Source organism: Macaca nemestrina, chromosome 14 (genome assembly GCF_043159975.1).
Source record: "Macaca nemestrina isolate mMacNem1 chromosome 14, mMacNem.hap1, whole genome shotgun sequence".
Classification (NCBI taxonomy): domain Eukaryota; kingdom Metazoa; phylum Chordata; class Mammalia; order Primates; family Cercopithecidae; genus Macaca; species Macaca nemestrina.
Window position 1 is genome coordinate 67923066 of NC_092138.1, and position 18032 is coordinate 67941097.

General features: G+C 42.1%; 1 protein-coding gene across 1 annotated transcript in view; it reads left to right on the forward strand.

Moving 5' to 3' along the window:
• Positions 1-18032, forward strand: part of LOC105477180 (coiled-coil domain containing 180) — a 69709-nt gene that overhangs the window by 28630 nt on the left and 23047 nt on the right. Inside the window, 4 exon segments of the mRNA XM_071078041.1 lie at positions 7681-7907; positions 11684-11859; positions 13478-13658; positions 14800-14946. Coding sequence (XP_070934142.1) covers positions 7681-7907; positions 11684-11859; positions 13478-13658; positions 14800-14946 — 731 coding nt within the window.

Below are 18032 nucleotides of genomic sequence, written 5' to 3' on the forward strand. Positions count from 1 at the left end.
GTTGTTTGGTTTTTGCTTGTTAATTTAAATTATTTATAGATTCTAGATATTAGACCTTTTCAGATGCATAGTTTGCAATTATTTTCTCCCATTCTGTAGGTTGTCTGTTTACTCTGTTGATAGTTTCCTTTGCTGTGAAGAAGCTCTTTAGTTTAATTAGGTCCATTTGTCAATTTTTGTTTTTGTTGCAATTGCTTTTGGCATCTTCATCATGAAATCTTTGCCAAGTCCTATGTCCAGAATGGTATTTCTTATTTTATCTTCCAGGGTTTTTATAGCTTTAAGCTTTACATTTAAGTCTTTAATCCATCTTGAGTTGATTTTTGTATGTGGTATAAGGTAGGGGTCCAGTTTCAATCTTCTGCATATGGCTACCCAGTTATCCCAGCACCATTTGTTAAATGGGTAGTCCTTTCCTCATTGCTTGTTTTTGTCAGCTTTGTTGAAGATCAGATGGTTTAGGTGTGAGGCATTCTACTCCATTGGTCTGTGTGTCTGTTTTTGTACCTGTATCATGCTGTTTTGATTACTGTAGACCTGTAGTATAGTTTGAACTCAGGTAACATGATACCTCCAGCTGTGCTCTCTTTATTTAGGATTGCCTTTGCTATTCAGGCTCTTTCTTTGTTGCATATAAATTTTAAAATAGATTTTCTGATTCTGTGAAGAATGTCATTAGTAGTTTGATAGGAACAGCATTGAATCTGTAAATTGCTCTGAGCAGTATGGCCATTTTAAAGATACTGACTCTTCCTATCCATGAACATGAGATGTTTATGGTTTATGGTATATACCCAATAATGGTATTGCTGGGTCAAATGGTATTTCTAGTTCTAGATCCCTGAGGAATCGCCACACTGTCTTCCACAATGGTTGAACTAATTTACACTCCCACCAACAGTATAAAAGCATTCCTATTTCTCCACATCCTCTCTAGCATCTGTTGTTTCCCAACTTTTTAATGATCGCCATTCTAACTGGTGTGAGATGGTATCTCATTGTGGTTTTGATTTGCATTTCTCTGACGACCAGTAATGATGAGCATTTTTTCATGTGTCTGTCGGCTGCATAAATCTCTTCTTTTGAAAAGTGTCTGTTCATATCCTTTGCCCACTTTTTGATGGGGTTGTTTGATTTTTTTCTTGTAAATTTGTTTAAGTTCTTTGTAGATTCTGGATATTGGCTCTTTGCCAGATGGGTAGGTTGCAAAAATTTTCTCCTATTCTGTGGGTTGCCTGTTCACTCTGATGGTAGTTTCTTTTGCTGTGCAGAAGCTCTTTAGTTTAATTATATCCCATTTGTCTATTTTGACTTTGGTTGCCATTACTTTTGGTGTTTTAGTCATGAAGTCCTTGCCCATGCCTATGTCCTGAATGATATTGCCTAGGTTTTCTTCTAGGGTTTTTATGGTTTTAGGTCTAACACTTAAGTCTTTAATCCATCTTGAATTAATTTTTGTATAAGGTGTAAGGAAGGGATCCAGTTTCAGCTTTCTATATATGACTAGCCAGTTTTCCCAGCATCATTTACTGAATAGGAGATCCTTTCCCCATTACTTGTTTTTGTCAGGTTTATTGAAGATCAGATGGTTGTAGATGTATGGTGTTATTTCTGAGGCCTCTGTTCTGTTCCATTGGTCTATATCTCTGTTTTGGTACAAGTACCATGGTACAACCAAAACCATGCTGTTTTGTTTACGGTAGCCTTGTAGTATAGTTTGAAGTCAGGTAGCGTGATGCCTCCAAGTTTATTCTTTTTGCTTAGGATTGTCTTGGCAATGCAGGCTCTTTTTTGGTTCCATGTAAACTTTAAAGTAGTTTTTTCCAGTTCTGTGAAGAAAGTCATTGGTAGCTTGATGGGGATGTCATTGAATCTATAAATTACATTGGGCAGTATGTCCATTTTCATGATATTGATTCTTCCTATCTATGAGCATGGAATGTTCTTCCATTTGTTTGTGTCCTCTTTTATTTCATTGAGCAGTGGTTTGTAGGTCTCCTTGAAAAGGTCCTTCACATCCCTTGTAAGCTGGATTCCTAGGTATTTTATTCTCTATGTAGCAATTGTGAATGGGAGTGTACTCATGATTTGGCTCTCTGTCTCTTATTGGTGTATAATGCTTGTGATTTTTGCACATTGATTTTTTTTTTTTTTTTTTTTTTTTTTTTTTTTTTTTTTTTGAGACGGAGTCTCGCTCTGTCCCCCAGGCTGGAGTGCAGTGGCTGGATCTCAGCTCACTGCAAGCTCTGCCTCCTGGGTTCCCGCCATTCTCCTGCCTCAGCCTCCCGAGTAGCTGGGACTACAGGCACCGCCACCTCGCCTGGCTAGTTTTTTGTATTTTTTAGTAGAGACGGGGTTTCACCGTGTTAGCCAGGATGGTCTCGATCTCCTGACCTTGTGATCCACCCGTCTCAGCCTCCCAAAGTGCTGGGATTACAGGCTTGAGCCACCGCGCCCGGTGAGACTTTGCTGAAGTTGCTTCTCAGCTTAAGGAGATTTTGGGCTGAGATGATGGGGTTTTCTAAATGTGCAATCATGTCATCTGCAAACAGGGACAATTTGACTTCCTCTTTTCCTAATTGAATACCCTTTATTTCTTTCTCTTGCCTGATTGCCCTGGCCAGAAATTCCAACACTATGTTGAACAGGAGTGGTGAGAGAGGGCATCCCTGTCTTGTGCCAGTTTTCAAAGGAAATGCTTCCAGTTTTTGCCCTTAAGTATGATACTGGCTGTGGGTTTGTCATAAATAGGTCTTATTATTTTGAAATATGTTCCATCAATACCTATTTTATTGAGAGTTTTTAGCATGAAGGGCTGTTGAATTTTGTCAAAGGCCTTTTCTGCAGCTATTGAGATAATCTTGTGGTTTTTGTCTTTGGTTCTGTTTATGTGATGGATTACGTTTATTGATTTGAGTATGCTGAACCAGCCTTGCATCCCAGGGATGAAATCAACTTGATTGTGGTGGATAAGCTTTTTGATGTACTGCTGGATTCGGTTTGCCAGTGTTTTATTGAGTATTTTTGCATCGATGTTCATCAGGGATATTGGTCTAAAATTCTCTTTTTTTGTCATGTCTCTGCCAGGCTTTGGTGTCAGGATGATGCTGGCCTCGTAAAATGAGTTAGGGAGGATTCCCTGTTTTTCTATTGATTGGAATAGTTTCAGAAGGAATGGTACCAGCTTCTCTTTGTACCTCTGGTAGAATTTGGCTGTGAATCCGTCTGGTCCTGGACTTTTTTTGGTTGGTAGGCTATTAATTATTGCCTTCATTTCAGAGCCTATTATTGGTCTATTCAGAGATTCCATTTCTTCCTGGTTTAGTCTTTGGAGGGTGTATGTGTCCAGGAATTTATCCGTTTCTTCTAGATTTTCTAGTTTATTTGTGCAGAGGTGTTTATAGTATTCTCTGATGGTAGTTTGTATTTCTGTGGGATCAGTGATGATATCCCCTTTATCATTTTTTTAATTGTGTCTATTTGATTCTTCTCTCTTTTCTTCTTTATTAGTCTTGCTAGCAGTCTATCAATTTTGCTGATCTTTTTCAAAAAGCCAGCTTCTGGATTCATTGATTTTTTGAAGGGTTTTTTGGTGTCTCTATCTCCTTCTGTTCTGCTCTGATCTTAGTTATTTCTTGCCTTCAGCTAGCTTTTGAATTTGTTTATTCTTGTTTCTCTAGTTCTTTTAATTGTGATGTTAGGATGTCGGTTTTAGATCTTTCCTGCTTTCTCTTGTGGGCATTTAGTGCTATAAATTTCCCTCTACACACTGCTTTAAATGTGTCCCAGAGATTCTGGTACATTGTGTCTTTGTTCTCATTGGTTTCAAAGGACATCTTTATTTTTACCTTCATTTCATTATTTACCTGGTAGTCATTAAGGAGCAGGTCGTTCAGTTTCCATGTAGTTGTGTGGTTTTGAGTGAGTTTTTTAATCCTGAGTTCTAATTTGATTGTACTGTGGTCTGAGAGACAGTTTGTTGTGATTTCTGTTCTTTTACATTTGCTGAGGAGTGCTTTACTTCCAACGATGTGGTCGATTTTGGAATAAGTGTGATGTGGTGCTAAGAAGAATGTATATTCTGTTGATTTGGGGTGAAGAGTTCTGTAGATGTCTATTAGGTCTGCTTGGTGCAGAGCCTTCAATTCCTGGATATCCTTGTTAACTTTCTGTATCGTTGATCTGTCTAATATTGACAGTGGGGTGTTAAAGTTTCCCATTATTATTGTGTGGGAGTCTAAGTCTCTTTGTAGGTCTCTCAGGACTTGCTTTATGAATCTAGGTGCTCCTGTATTGGGTGCATATATATTTAAGATAGTTAGCTCTTCTTGTTGAATTGATCCCTTTACCATTATGTAGTGACCTTCTTTGTCTCTTTTGATCTTTGTTGGTTTAAAGTCTGTTTTATCAGAGACTAGGATTGCAACCCCTGCTTTTATTTATTTATTTATTTATTTATTTATTTATTGCTTTCCATTTGCTTGGAAGATCTTCCTCCATCCCTTTATTTTGAGCCTATGTGTGTCTCTGCACATGAGATGGATCTCCTGAATATAGCACACTGATGAGTCTTGACTGTATCCAATTTGCCAGTCTGTGTCTTTTAACTGGGGCATTTAGCCCCTTTACATTTAAGGTTAATATTGTTATGTGTGAATTTGATCCTGTCATTATGATGTTAGCTGGTTATTTTGCCCTTTAGTTGATGCAGTTTCTTCTTAGCATCAATGGTCTTTACAATTTGGCATGTTTTTGCAGTGGCTGGTACCGGTTCTTCCTTTCCATGTTTAGTGCTTTCTTCAGGAGCTCTTGTAAGGCAGGCCTGGTGGTGACAAAATCTCTCAGCATTTGCTTGTCTGTAAAGGATTTTATTTCTCCTTCACTTATGAAGCTTAGTTTGGCTGGATATGAAATTCTGAGTTGAAAATTCTTTTCTTTAAGAATGTTGAATATTGGCCCCCACTCTCCTCTGGCTTGCAGGGTTTCTACTAAGAGATCTGCTGTTAGTCTGATGGGCTTCCCATTGTGGGTAACCTGACCTTTCTCTCTGGTTGCTCTTAGTATTTTTTCCTTCGTTTCAACCTTAGTGAATCTGACAATTATGTGTCTTGGGGTTGTTCTTCTTGAGGAGTATCTTTGTGGTGTTCTCTGTATTTCCTGAATTTGAATGCTGGCCTGCCTTGCTAGGTTGGGGAAGTTATCCTGGATAATATACTGAAGAGTATTTTCTAGCTTGGTTCCATTCTCCCCGTCACTTTCAGGTACACCAATCAAACGTAGATTTAGTCTTTTCACATAGTCCCATATTTCTTGGAGGCTTTGTTTGTTTCTTTTTACTCTTTTTCTCTAAACTTCTCTTCTCGCTTTATTTTATTAATTTGATCTTCAATCACTGATACCCTTTCTTCCATTGATTGAATCAGCTACTGAAGCTTGTGCATGCGTCACATAGTTCTCATGCCATGGTTTTCAGCTCCATCAGGTCATTTAAGGTCTTCCCTACACTGTTTATTCTAGTTAGCCATTCATTTAATCTTTTTTCATGGTTTTTAGCTTCCTTGCGATGGGTTCGAACATCCTCCTTTAGCTCAGAGAAGTTTGTTATTACCGACTTTCTGAAGCCTACTTCTGTCAACTCATCAAAGTCATTCTCCATCCTGCTTTGTTCTGTTGCTGGCAAGGAGCTGTGATCCTTTGGAGAAGAAGAGGTGCTCTGGTTTTTAGAATTTTTAGCTTTTCTGCTCTGGTTTCTCCCCATCTTTGTGGTTTTTATCTACCTTTGGTCTTTGATGATGCTGACCTACAGATGGGGTTTTGGTGTGGATGTCCTTTTTGTTGATATTGATGCTATTCCTTTCTGTTTGTTAGTTTTCCTTCTAACAGTCAGGTCTCTCAGCTACAGGTCTGTTGGAGTTTGCTGGAGATCCACTCCAGACCCTGTTTGCCTGGGTTTCACCAGTGAAGGCTGCAGAACAGCAAATATTACAGAACAGCAAATATTGCTGCCTGATCCTTGCTTTGGAAGCTTCATCTCAGAGGGGTACCTGGCTATATGAGGTGTCAGTCAGCCCCTACTGAGAGGTGTCTCCAAGTTAGGCTACATGGGGGTCAGGGACCCACTTGAGGAGGTGGTCTGTCCATTCTCAGAGCTCAAACACTTTGCTGGGAGAACCACTTGTCTCTTCAGAGCTGTCAGACAGGGATGTTTAAGTCTGCAGAAGTTTTTGCTGCCTTTTTTCAGCTATGCCCTGCCCCCAAGGGTGGAGTCTACAGAGGCAGGCAGGCCTCATTGAACTGAGGTGGGCTCCACCCAGTTTGAGCTTCCTGGCTGCTTTGTTTACCTAGTCAATTGTTAGCAATGGCAGACGTCCCCCCACCCAGTCAGGCTTTCCGCCTCACAGTTTGATTTTGGACTAGCAGTGAGCAAGGCTCCATGGGTGTGGGACCTGCTGAGCCAGGCGTGGGATATATTCTCCTGGTGTGCCATTTGCTAAGACCGTTTGAAAAGCTCAGTGTTTAAGTGGCAGTGTCCTGATTTTCCTGGTACAGTCTGTCACCGCTTCCCTTGGCTAAGAAAGGGAAATCCCCTGACCCCTTGTGCTTCCCAGGTGAGGTGATGCCCCGCCCTGGTTTGGCTCGCCCTCTGTGGGCTGCACCCACTTTCTGACCACTCCCACTGAGATGAACCAGGTATCTCAGTTGGAAATGCAGAAATCACCCATCTTCTGCATCGATCATGCTGGGAGCTGCAGACCGGAGCTCTTCCTATTCGGCCATCTTGGAATCAACCTCTAATTTTTGTATTTTTAGTAGAGACAGGGTTTCACCATGTTGCCCAGGCTGGTCTCAAACTCATCACCTCAAGTGATCTGCCGCCTCAGCCTCCCAAAGTGCTGGGAGTACCAGTGTAAGCCACTGCATCCAGCCATAGCAATGCTTTCTAAAATTCACTTTCCTCTCCTCATTTCCCTGCAACCTACTCTAAAGTCACTCTTCAACTGTTTGGCTTTCCTTATCCCTTGCTGATTCTCTCTCCTTCTCAATTCCTCCTTATTGAATAGATCAACTTAGACTCTCTTGCTTCACCTTGGTCTGTTTATTTCTTCTCTCTTCCTATTCTCAAAAGCTCCATATCCAAGCTGGCAGACAGAGCTCTCCTTTGAGTGCAGGGAAGTAACTCTCATAAAGTAAATCTTGTCCTCAAAACACATTCAAAATCACAGAACAATAACTTGAATTTCGTAATCATAGAATTGCAGAAGAATCATGTCCTATATTGTTGTGGAAAAATTGGTATCGTAGACTTCTTTTTGAGCAGGAATCCCAAACTCACATTCCTACAGGCATGTAATAGAAAAGAGGGCTGGAGACCAAGTGTAAAATAATGACAAATGATGAAGACTGTGCATCAGATATTACTCAACTCCAACTAAAGATGCCATGTGGGAATGCAGGTTCAGAATTGACATATTTTCTGATATTTTAAAACCTAGATTTTTATGTAGAACTTCCCAATTTTAAAAGCGCTGTGTGTTGCAGGGGTGTGGAACCTAGGCAAGATTCAGCCATAATCTTGGCCCAAAATTTGGTTTACAACCTCTGATATCAAGGAACCTATGGTTGGCATTCCCAAGTCCGTTTGATGATATCAAGTCAACTTTAGTCTTGTTACCTGCTTAGGAAGAAGACAAGGAAGAGGATCTGGAGGAGATATACTATGAGGACATGGAGTCCTTCACAATCTCCAGTGGAAACACATATTTTGTCTTCGTACCCCTGGAAGAAGAAGAGCATTGCAGGAAGTCCCATTCCACCTTCTCAGCCATGTTCATCAGTGACACTTCCAGTGCCAAGTTCATAGAACAAGTGACAATTCCATCGAGACTAATTTTAGAAATTAAGAAACAGTGAGTAAAAAACTACTTTATTCTCATCCTGTTGTTCTGAGTTTTGTTAACAAGGTGAAATGTTAAAAAAAAAAAAAAAGAAAAGAAAAGGATTGGACTGGTATCAGTTGGATAAGGAAAAAATATAGGTAACTGAAGGAAGGTAGGGGTGAGAAACACAATTAAAAAATGGCAAAATCCAGGAATTGTTTGCAGTCACAGATATCTTCTGTGAGAGTGACCCCCTGCACCCACCTCAGGAGGCTGTCTGCTGGCTTGGGCCTTGAACATAAGATACAGTGTTTTCCCTGCCAGATACTTTTGGGTTCTATTTCCTGGTACATCTGTAATCGTAAGGTTTCTTTTCTTTTTCTATTTTAATTCTACAGATATACACCATAAATATAAATATCTCATGTATGGCATTTTGTACTCAATATGTGCAAAATATAAGAATGGAACTGTTCACTTATAGAGTATATCCATGTCCATTGCTAGAAGACATGGCCAAAAGATATTACCAAAGAGTTTCATTGCAGAAAATATAAGAAAAATGAAGAATAGAGAAATGACCCATAACCCCAAGTAAATTCCCACCCAGGGGAATTTACTTCCCCTAACTCCCAAGTTTCTGGGCCTTTGTGTTTGAGTTTGGATCAAATGTGGACATTTGTGTTTGCCTTTTGGATGGCATTCTCATTGTCCTCCTGCCTCTACAATGTCGTAGGAGGACTCATCAGCTAGAGATCTCCTGGTTCGTTCACCTCCCATATGTAACATGGGCAGGAGGCTGGAGATAAGGAATGAAAGGAGTACAATCAGGCCTTTGGGCTTTTTCTCCTACACCTCAGCGGCATCTCACCTTGGAAATGTCTCTTGACTCAAACATCATCCCTCTCAATCTACCAGAGGCCATCCTCTGCCCTCTCCATAGCAGATAGGACAAAGGTCAGCAAGGACTATCACAGGAGCTATTATTTACCGAGTGTATTTAATCCCCTTAATAAATGTGAGAGAGGTACCCTAATTAACTCCATTTTACAGTTGAAGAAACTGAGGCTCCGAGAGTTAGTCATTTGGCCTAGATCTCCATGACAGAAAGCAGTTTGATCCAAGATATGAATCCAGACAGACCCTGTAACTCCAGAATCTTGCACCAACCACTATGCTATCTGGCCTTATGACTAACCAGAAAAGAATTATCTGTCCGACTGATTGGGTTTGCATACTGAAGGATAACATGCCTTCATGAAAGTATGAAAGTCATAAGTGTATAGCTCAATGAATTGCCCAAATATGACACAGTTGACACCCAAAGCCCACAAGAAATAGAACAATTACCAACCCTTCAGGAACCCACTTTGTATACCCATCCCAAGCCACCGCTCTGTCTTCCCCAAAGATAACAAATATTATAACTTCTGAGTTCATTTTGCTTATTTTTTAACTTTATCTAAATTAAGTCATACAGAACTCACTCTTTTATTATGTTTATGAGACATATATAATTGAATGTGGCTAGAGTTCAGTTTTTATTTCTGTATAGTGTCCCATTATAAAAGAATATAATCCATTTTATTAATCCATTTTACCGATACACATTTGGTCTTTCCAATATACCAATAATGTTGCTCCGAACACTCTTGTACAAGTCTTCTGGTGAATATATGTATACGTTTCTGTTACATATAGAACTAAGAGTGGAACTGCTGACTCACAGAGTGTGTGTCCATATCCATCTGTAGGAGATACGGCCAAAAGATATTACCAAGGAGTTTTCAAAAGTGGTTTTTAATAGTTTTACAGCTTACAACAGCATATGAGAACTTCAACTGCTCCACAACCTCAGTGGCATTGTTAGTGGTTTTTATCTTAGCCATTCTGGTATGGTTATAGTGGCGTTTCATTGTGGTTTTAGTATGTATTCTCCTGATGAGTATGATATTGTATTCTTTTTAAAATACTCGTTGGGCCATTTGGTTATCTTTTTGTGAAATGCCTAGCAAAATCTTTTGCCTATTATTTTTCTGGTCGATTTTCTGTCTTTTTTCTTATTAATTTATGGGAATTAATTATGTATTCTATAGCCAGGCGTGGTGGTGTACGCCTGTAATTCCAGCTACTCAGGAGACTGAGGCAGGAGAATCGCCTGAAGCTGGGAGGCGGAGGTTACAGTGAACCGAGAGAGTGCTGCTACACTCCAGACTGGGAGACAGAGTGAGACTCCATCTCAAAAAAAAATTAAATTATATATTCTATATAAGGCTTTGTCAGATAAATAAATGGCAAATATTCATCCCCTCTCTGCACTTGCTTTTTTTACTCTCTTTCAAGTTATATCTTTTGATGAACAGAAGTTCTTATTTCTAATAAGGTCAAATTCATCAATTTTTTAATTAAGGTTAATTTACTTTGTGTCTTACCCCCAAGGACATGGAGATGTTCTCCAATGTTACATATTTAAAATGTAATTGTTTTCAACTTCCATATTAACATCTAAAATCCACCTTGAACTGATTTTTGTTTATGGTGTGAAATAGGGGTCAAGATTCATTTCTTTCCCATATAGATAACCAGTTGATCCTGGGTCATTTAATGAAGAGACTCTCCTCTCCCCCACTGCTCTGCCACGTGTCTTTTCTAGTTCTCTGTGTGCCTATCCAATGACTTCATGCTGCTTGATTACTACAGCTTTACACTAAGTCTTAAATTAAATCTGATAGTGTAAGTCCTCCAACTTTAGTCTTCTCCCTCCATTATTCTTGGCCCTTTGTATTTCTACATAATTTTTTAAATTAGCTCAAGTTTCCATAAGACGTCTGCTGCAATGTTGTTTCTTGTTATTGCATTGAATCTATAGGTCAGTTTTTGGAAACTGACATCTTAACAATACATGGCCAAAAAAGCATCATAAATTTTAAAAAGGAAGAAATGATAAGCTGAGAAGCAACATTTGCAACTCACATCAAAGTCAATGACCCTCATGTCCCCAGTATATGAGGAGCCCCTAGAAATTGATTTGTAAAAAAGAACCGCTATTCACAACAGAGAATTGGGCAAAAGACATTCATGGACAGTACACAGAAAGAGAAACTAAATACTCTTGGGTTTTTTTGAGGCAGGGTCTCACTCTGTCACCTAGGCTGGAGTTCAGTGGCATGACTCACTGCAGCCTTAACCTCCTGAGTAGATGGGACCATAGGCGCATGTCACCATGACCAGCTAATTTTGTAAATATTTTGTAGAGAGGGGGTCTCACCATGTTGCCCAGACTGGTCTCTAACTCCTAGGTTCAAGCAATCCTCCTGCTTCAGTCTCCCAAAGTGCTGGGATCATAAGCATGAGCCACAGTGCCCAGCCTAAATAATCTTAAACACATGAAAATATGCTCAGTCTCAATCATAATATGACAAAATTGTCAAACTTAGACATCTGACAATACACTCTGAGACTGTGGAGAAATAGGAACATCGCTGATGAGAATACAAGTTGACTTCTAGTGGAAACAGTTTGGCCATATCTGCCAAAACCACAAATGTGTTTTAACCTTTGATTCAGCAACTACAGTTCAAGGTCATTTATCCAAAGAAACACTTCTACATCTGACATACATAATGTCCTCCAGCAGTGGTATGGTTAAACGAGTAATGGTCCATTTGCACAATGAAATGCAATGTAGCTGGGAAATGAAATGAGGGAAAGGAGTGAAGCGGGGAAGCCCTTTGGGCTCCATATGGAAAGACCTCTCATAGGACATGATTGCTGGCAGGGCTGACCCTGGCTGGTCTCTCCCTCAGACTTCGAGCTGGCTTCTTCGAGCACCTCGAGAAGTGGTTTGACCAGTGTTCCCTCAACACCCGGGTCACCGTGGCCACCAAAGTCAATGAGCTGGATTCAGAACTGGAGCTGCATCTGCACCTGCACCAGCCAAGAGCCCAGCAGATTGAAAAAGACATCCACAACGTCAGGGCAGGTACAGATACTGCCTGGGAATGTCTGCCCTGCCCCCAGCCCCTCCTTCAAAGTCTGCTCCACTGTGGCTCCATGTCCATTAGCTGTCCCAGTTTGTACCATGCAACGTTTAGCATGTTCTCATCACACCATGGAAGATGCGCACGAGGGTTCACATCTCCGAGGCTTGCAGAAAAAGGTGGTACTCAGAATCCTCCTGCGAGATTTTTTTCTCATTTCCATTTTTTTCCAAGAGGCTGTTAGAGTTGAAAACAAAGAGTGTTGTACTGTTTTAGCTCTTGAATGCCAGATCTCCTCATACACCTGTCAGATACACACCTGCATAGTGGGTATTCTAGAGGCAAGCCCATAGCTCAGGAATTAGAGCTCTCAGTTTCAACTCCTGTGACTGTGCGACCCTGTACAGGTTACCTGACCTCTCTGATCCCTCTCTCACCTGCAGAAGGGGTTGATGGAGGCGTTAAGGAGGTGGTAATAAACCCTTTTTAAATGGTATAGTAAGGAATCATGAGCACCTGGTACAAGATACAGCCTCCAAAAGTGATAGCCATTATTTCTACTTTATCATTTATCATACTTAAAAATACATGCATTTCACACCTACGTGGTGGGCTCTGTTAATGTGGCGGGGAGCCGGGGGGATGTTTTCAGTAGGATTCTTCAATGACTGTTGGTTTTTCACCCAAATGATACCCCAGCTCCTTCAAAGCCCTTTAGAGCTATCAGAGAGCCCCGTCACTAACCCACACAAACTCCTATTCCTGGAGCGGGGAAGGAGTTGTGCAAGCTGACAACTGGCCTTGAATCCCAGTGCTTGCGGGCTCAGGCAACTTGTGTGGCATTTGGAACCTCATTGTTCTCATCTGGAAAATGTGTGTGCTAAATGCACTGAGGAATAAAAAGGATTCTACATGCACTGAGTAGAAGCTCCCTGAAGGCTGGCTCCCTTTCGTTCCCAGGCCACCTGAGCCAATACACAGTGTGGAAAACAAGGCGAGAGAAGCGAAGTCCTAGCATCTCACCAGTCATTTTGGCAGAGCTGGGACCACAGCACTTCCACCACTTCAGATGATAGTGGGGTCAGATGGGAGGTGGTCAGGGTTGGGGGCTCTAGGGACTCTCTGCTCACGTAAAGGCCTATGATGGATCCCTGGAAGCCCAGTCCTTGTTCTTGCCACTCCACCTTGGAAGACAGTTGGAATTCAGGCTCACTGGACATAAGGATCTGCTGATGTTAAGGAGCAAACCCAGACTGCTCAGTGCTGTACTTGTTGTTACCCTCCCCCAGACCCTCTCACCTAGATCTCAGCCCTCCCCAGCACCCCCTGCCCATCCTGCCTGCTACTCAGCTGCTCCCCAGACTCTCCATCTTCCTGGCTGTGTTCCCTCTGCTCCGGGCAGGGTGTCTCCACCAACAGGAGCTCCCTGCTCATGGCCAGGCCTCGTCTCCAGCCCAAGCCCTGATGAAGGCAACAGGGGCAGGACAAGGGGCCTTGACCTGAATCGTTCCTGTTCTGCAGCTGGCCTGGGAGAGGCAGCAGACGGGCCTTGTTCCAGGAAAGCAACATGCTGAGGTAAGTCGGGTCCCAGGGACCCCAGCTCTCTTAATGCTTTTTCAGCGGAGCTCTTACTTCATCAAGAGCGGTTGGACAGCCACTGTGCTGGGGTGACCGAGACGCTGAAGAAGGAGCGGCTGATGTTCTGCCAGTTCCAAGAAGAGCAAAATGTGAGGAGCAAAAACTTCCGCCTCAAGATCTATGACATGGAGCACATCTTCTTGAATGCCACCAGAAGCCAAAAGTAAGGGCTCCTGGGAGTCTCCACCCCAGTCATGTGGCTCTGGAATCTCAGTTTGGCTGGTCCTTTCAAAGGAGCCCCACTCCCTGTAGACACAAGAGCAGAAGGCACCTCCAGAACCTCCTTTCGAGTTAAACTCTTCAAGAGAGTCAAGTCAAACTCTGTGTGGAATATTGTGTGGGAGGGCAGGGAGTGAGCAGCCAGAGAGCAAAGAATACACACAGGCAGCATGCAAGGGTGCAAACCAAGTACTATGAAATATCAGTGGTGGGGAAGACCACTTTCCCTCAGGAAAAATCAGGGAGGGCTTCCTGCAGGAGGCAGCATTGAATATGAACTCAGAAGACCCCTGAATGGAGAAAGATGGGAGAGGGTTGCGTTCCACAATCACTGAAAGAGCACTGGCTCAGCTCAGTGTAGGAGTGTGCTCAGGGCAGAGCAAGGGGCTCCAGAGAGGCCATTTGGGATATGAGATGGAGGCCTCAGGCAGGTCCCAGGGAGGAGACTGGCAAGTGTCTACGCAGCCATCAGGCACATGAGGGACAGCTGGTTCTAGTGGACTTGGTTGTAAAGAGGACACTCTCAGGGCACTCTTTTAGGGGATCATGGGTGCAGGAGCCACCTTGCTGGGGGCCAGACACAGCCCACTGGAGCAGAGACAAAGATCCAGTAGCATCTTCTGGGATTCTTTCACCAATTTGATTGCAAGGGTCAGAGAGAGAAGGATGCCCTCTGATCCAGCACACCCAGAGTGTGTCCTACAGACACTGGAATTTTGAACTTCCTTCTACTGCCCCCTTTGCTACCCAGAGAAGCTGGGCAGCTGGGCACAGCTTGTGGAGCCCAAATAGACTCCCAGGATGTCCTCCTTTCAGGCCCAGGCCACCACCCTTCCCTCTCATGCCCCCCAAACTGGTCACCCATCAGCGCTGTGTCCCCAGGAAGGTCACCTATCACCACCTTCCCCTCCCATGCCTTCAGGATGCTCACCATCACCACCTGTCCCTCCTGTGTCCCCAAGCTGGTCATCATCACCACCTGCCCCTCCCACATCCCCTAGGCTGATCACCGTCACCACCTGCCCCTCCCTTGTCCCCCAGGGTTGTCCCCCATCACTGTCCTGTTCCTCCTCTGTCTCCCACAGGCTGGTCATTCTCAGCAACACACTGCACCAGGAGTTGCTTAGCTATGTTGATGTCACCCAGGTGTCCCTGCGCAGCTTCCGGCAGTACTTGGAGGAGAGTCTGGGCAAACTCCGCTACTCAAATATTGAGTTCATCAAACACTGCAGGTGGGAGCCAGTGTCCAGGGCCTGTTCAGGCCACCTGAGTTTCTCTATTGGAATGTGGTCTTGTTTCCGCCTTAATTTTTAGTTTTGAAAAATATACATAACATCAAACTTAACTCTTAACCATTTTTAGGTGCACAGATCAGTGGCATTAAGGATATCCTGGTCGTTGTGCTACCATCACCACCATTGGTCACCAGAACTTTTTCATCTTCCCAAACTGAAACTCTGTACCATTAAACAAGAACTCCCCATTCCTCCCTCCCCACAGCCCCTGGCAACCACCACCCTACTTTCTGTTTCTAGGAATTTGAAAACTCTAGGTACTTCATATAAGTGGAATCATATATTTGTCCTTTTCTTGTCTGGCTCATTTCATTTAGCATATTGTCTTCAAGGTTCATCCATGTATCATGTATCATGTGTCACAAAATCATTCCTTTTTAAGGCTGACTAATGTTCCATTGTGTGTATAGATCACATTTTGTTTACCCATTCATCTTTGATGGGCATTTGGGTTGGTTCCATCTTTTAGCTATTGTGAATAATGGTGGTGGGAACATTGGTGTACAAATACCTGTTGAAGGTCCTGGTTTTAATTATTTTGGTTATTTCCTAGAAGTGGAATTGCTGGATTAAACAGTAATTCTATGTTTAACTTTGAGAGGAACCCTCATACTATTTCCACAGCAGCTGCGCCATATTCATTCTCACCAGCAATGCACAAGGGTTCCAATTTCTCTACATTATCACCAATGCTTGTTACTTTCTGGTGTTTTTTGTTTTTTATAATAGACCTGTTAATGGGTGTGAGGTGTTTCTATGTTGTGGTTTTGATTTGCATTTCCCTGACAATTAATGATGTTAACCTTTCCATGTGTTTATTGGCCATTCTTTCCCCTTATTTTTACCCCTGCAATCTGAATCCTGGATGAAAGTAATCCTAGATTTAGTCTTTGACATTTTTGAAAGACTATATTTATTTTTTAAGGCTTATGCTATTTTAAAAATCACAAATCTTTTAATCATTACAGCATAATCAAACACAGATTGTATATAAAGTACAAAGTGGAAGCCCTCCAAAAATATATTTTCTATGTGCCTGTACTTATGTATACATGAGCAAAACATTATTAGTTTTGTACAGAAATGGAATACTAGTACACACGCTGACCCACAGCCCCCCACTACCACCATCACCAAATCATGGTGATGTAGGGAGTAAAGGAACTTTCTTTCCACCCCTGAAGTTTCAACAATTTGAGCCAATAAAACAAGGCCAGGCACAGTGGTTCACGCCTGTAATCCCAGCATTTTGGGATTCTGAGGCGGGTGGATCACCTGAGGTCAGGAGTTCGAGACCAGTCTTGCCAACATGGAGAAACCCCGTCTCTACTGAAAATACAACAATTAGCTGGGCGTGGTGGCAGGCGCCTATAATCCCAGCTACTTGGGAGGCTGAGGTAGGAGAATTGCTTGAACCTAGGAGGCGGAGGTTGCTGTGAGCTGAGATCGCACCACTGCACTCCAGCCTGGGAGACAGAGCGAGACTTCATCTCAAAACAACAACAACATCAACAACAAACAAACAAACAATAAAACAATAAAGACGATAAACAGATTAATGGGAAAAAGACACACCAATTTATTAACGTGCAAGTGTCACACAAAGTTTGAAACTCAAACAAAGGCCAAGTGGTTGAATCTTAAATATCCTCTTCAAAGGAGAGTGAGAAATGGGAGATGTAGGAAATTTTAGTGGAAGGGTAAATGATGTTTAGGGGAGATTAATGGACCCAAAGAACAGACAATAGCCTGGGACCAATTCTGTATGGGCTCTGGGTGTGGTGTCAACTCCAGTCTTCCTTCCTACAACTATGCATCAGTTTCTCCTGGTTGATGAGTTATCTGGGGAAGGGATTCACAACAGTTGAGTATCTTCTGGAGGATCCAGCCTTTAGGTAGATAGGTGAACTTTAGAGAAAGCTCTTCCCTGCGTTTGCTGCTCCCCAAGTACTCTCAGTTTTAAGTTCAAAGTAGCACATTTTTGGTATCATTTTCTGAGCCCCACCAGTGGGCACCTTCCGTGTCAGTATCTACAAAGCTTGCATTTGTTTTAAATATTAAGATTTTTCTGATTATAAAAATAGAATTTTTAAAGAAAATTTGGAAAGTAGCAAAAACTAGAACTATAATTTGACATGTTAATCATCTCTACCTTGCCTATCTCTGCATCCGTCTTGCATATTTTAGCTTCATTCTAGCTAATTTCTTTGTATTATTTTTCCTAGTCACTGATTCACTCTGTGACTGTGTTGAACCTCCTGCAAATCTGTTCATTGAGTTTTCAATTTTAATTATTATAGCTTCCATTTGTAGATACATACATATATGTGTGTATATATGTGTGTGTGTGTGTGTGTGTGTGTGTGTGTGTATATATATATATATATATGTTTTTTTTTTGTTTTTTTTTTTTTTGAGACAGAGTCTTACTCTCTCACCCAGACTGGAGTGCAGTGGCACAGTCCCCACTCACTGCAACCTCCACCTCCTGGGTTCAAGTGATTGTCCTGCCTCAGCATCCCGAGTAGCTGGGACTACAGGCATGTGCCACGATGCCCAGCTAATTTTTGTATTTTTAGTAGAGACAGGGTTTCACCATAGTGGCCAGGCTGGTCTTGAATGCCTGACCTCAAGTGACGCACCCGCCTCTGCCTCCCAAAGTGCTGAGATTACAGGTGTAAGCCACCACTCTCTGCCCATTTATAATTATATTTGATACTTTTTCAAAACTGCCTGCTCCTTGTTCATATTTTGAAGCTTACTTTTTATTCCTTTAAACATCTTAAGCCTCATTATTTTATAGTCTATATCTGATATTTCTAATATCTGAGGGTTTGGGGGAGGTCAGTTTCTGTTCTCTATTGTTTCACTGTTTTTCATGCATGGTATCTTGTATCTTGATTCCTTATCAATTTTTTAAGCTACGAGTCACTCATTTTCCTTGGGACTTTATCTGTGGCATTCTTTGAGGCCTGGACTGGGCATTGCATTCCTTCAGAGAGAATCCTTATTTGTTTCTGCTG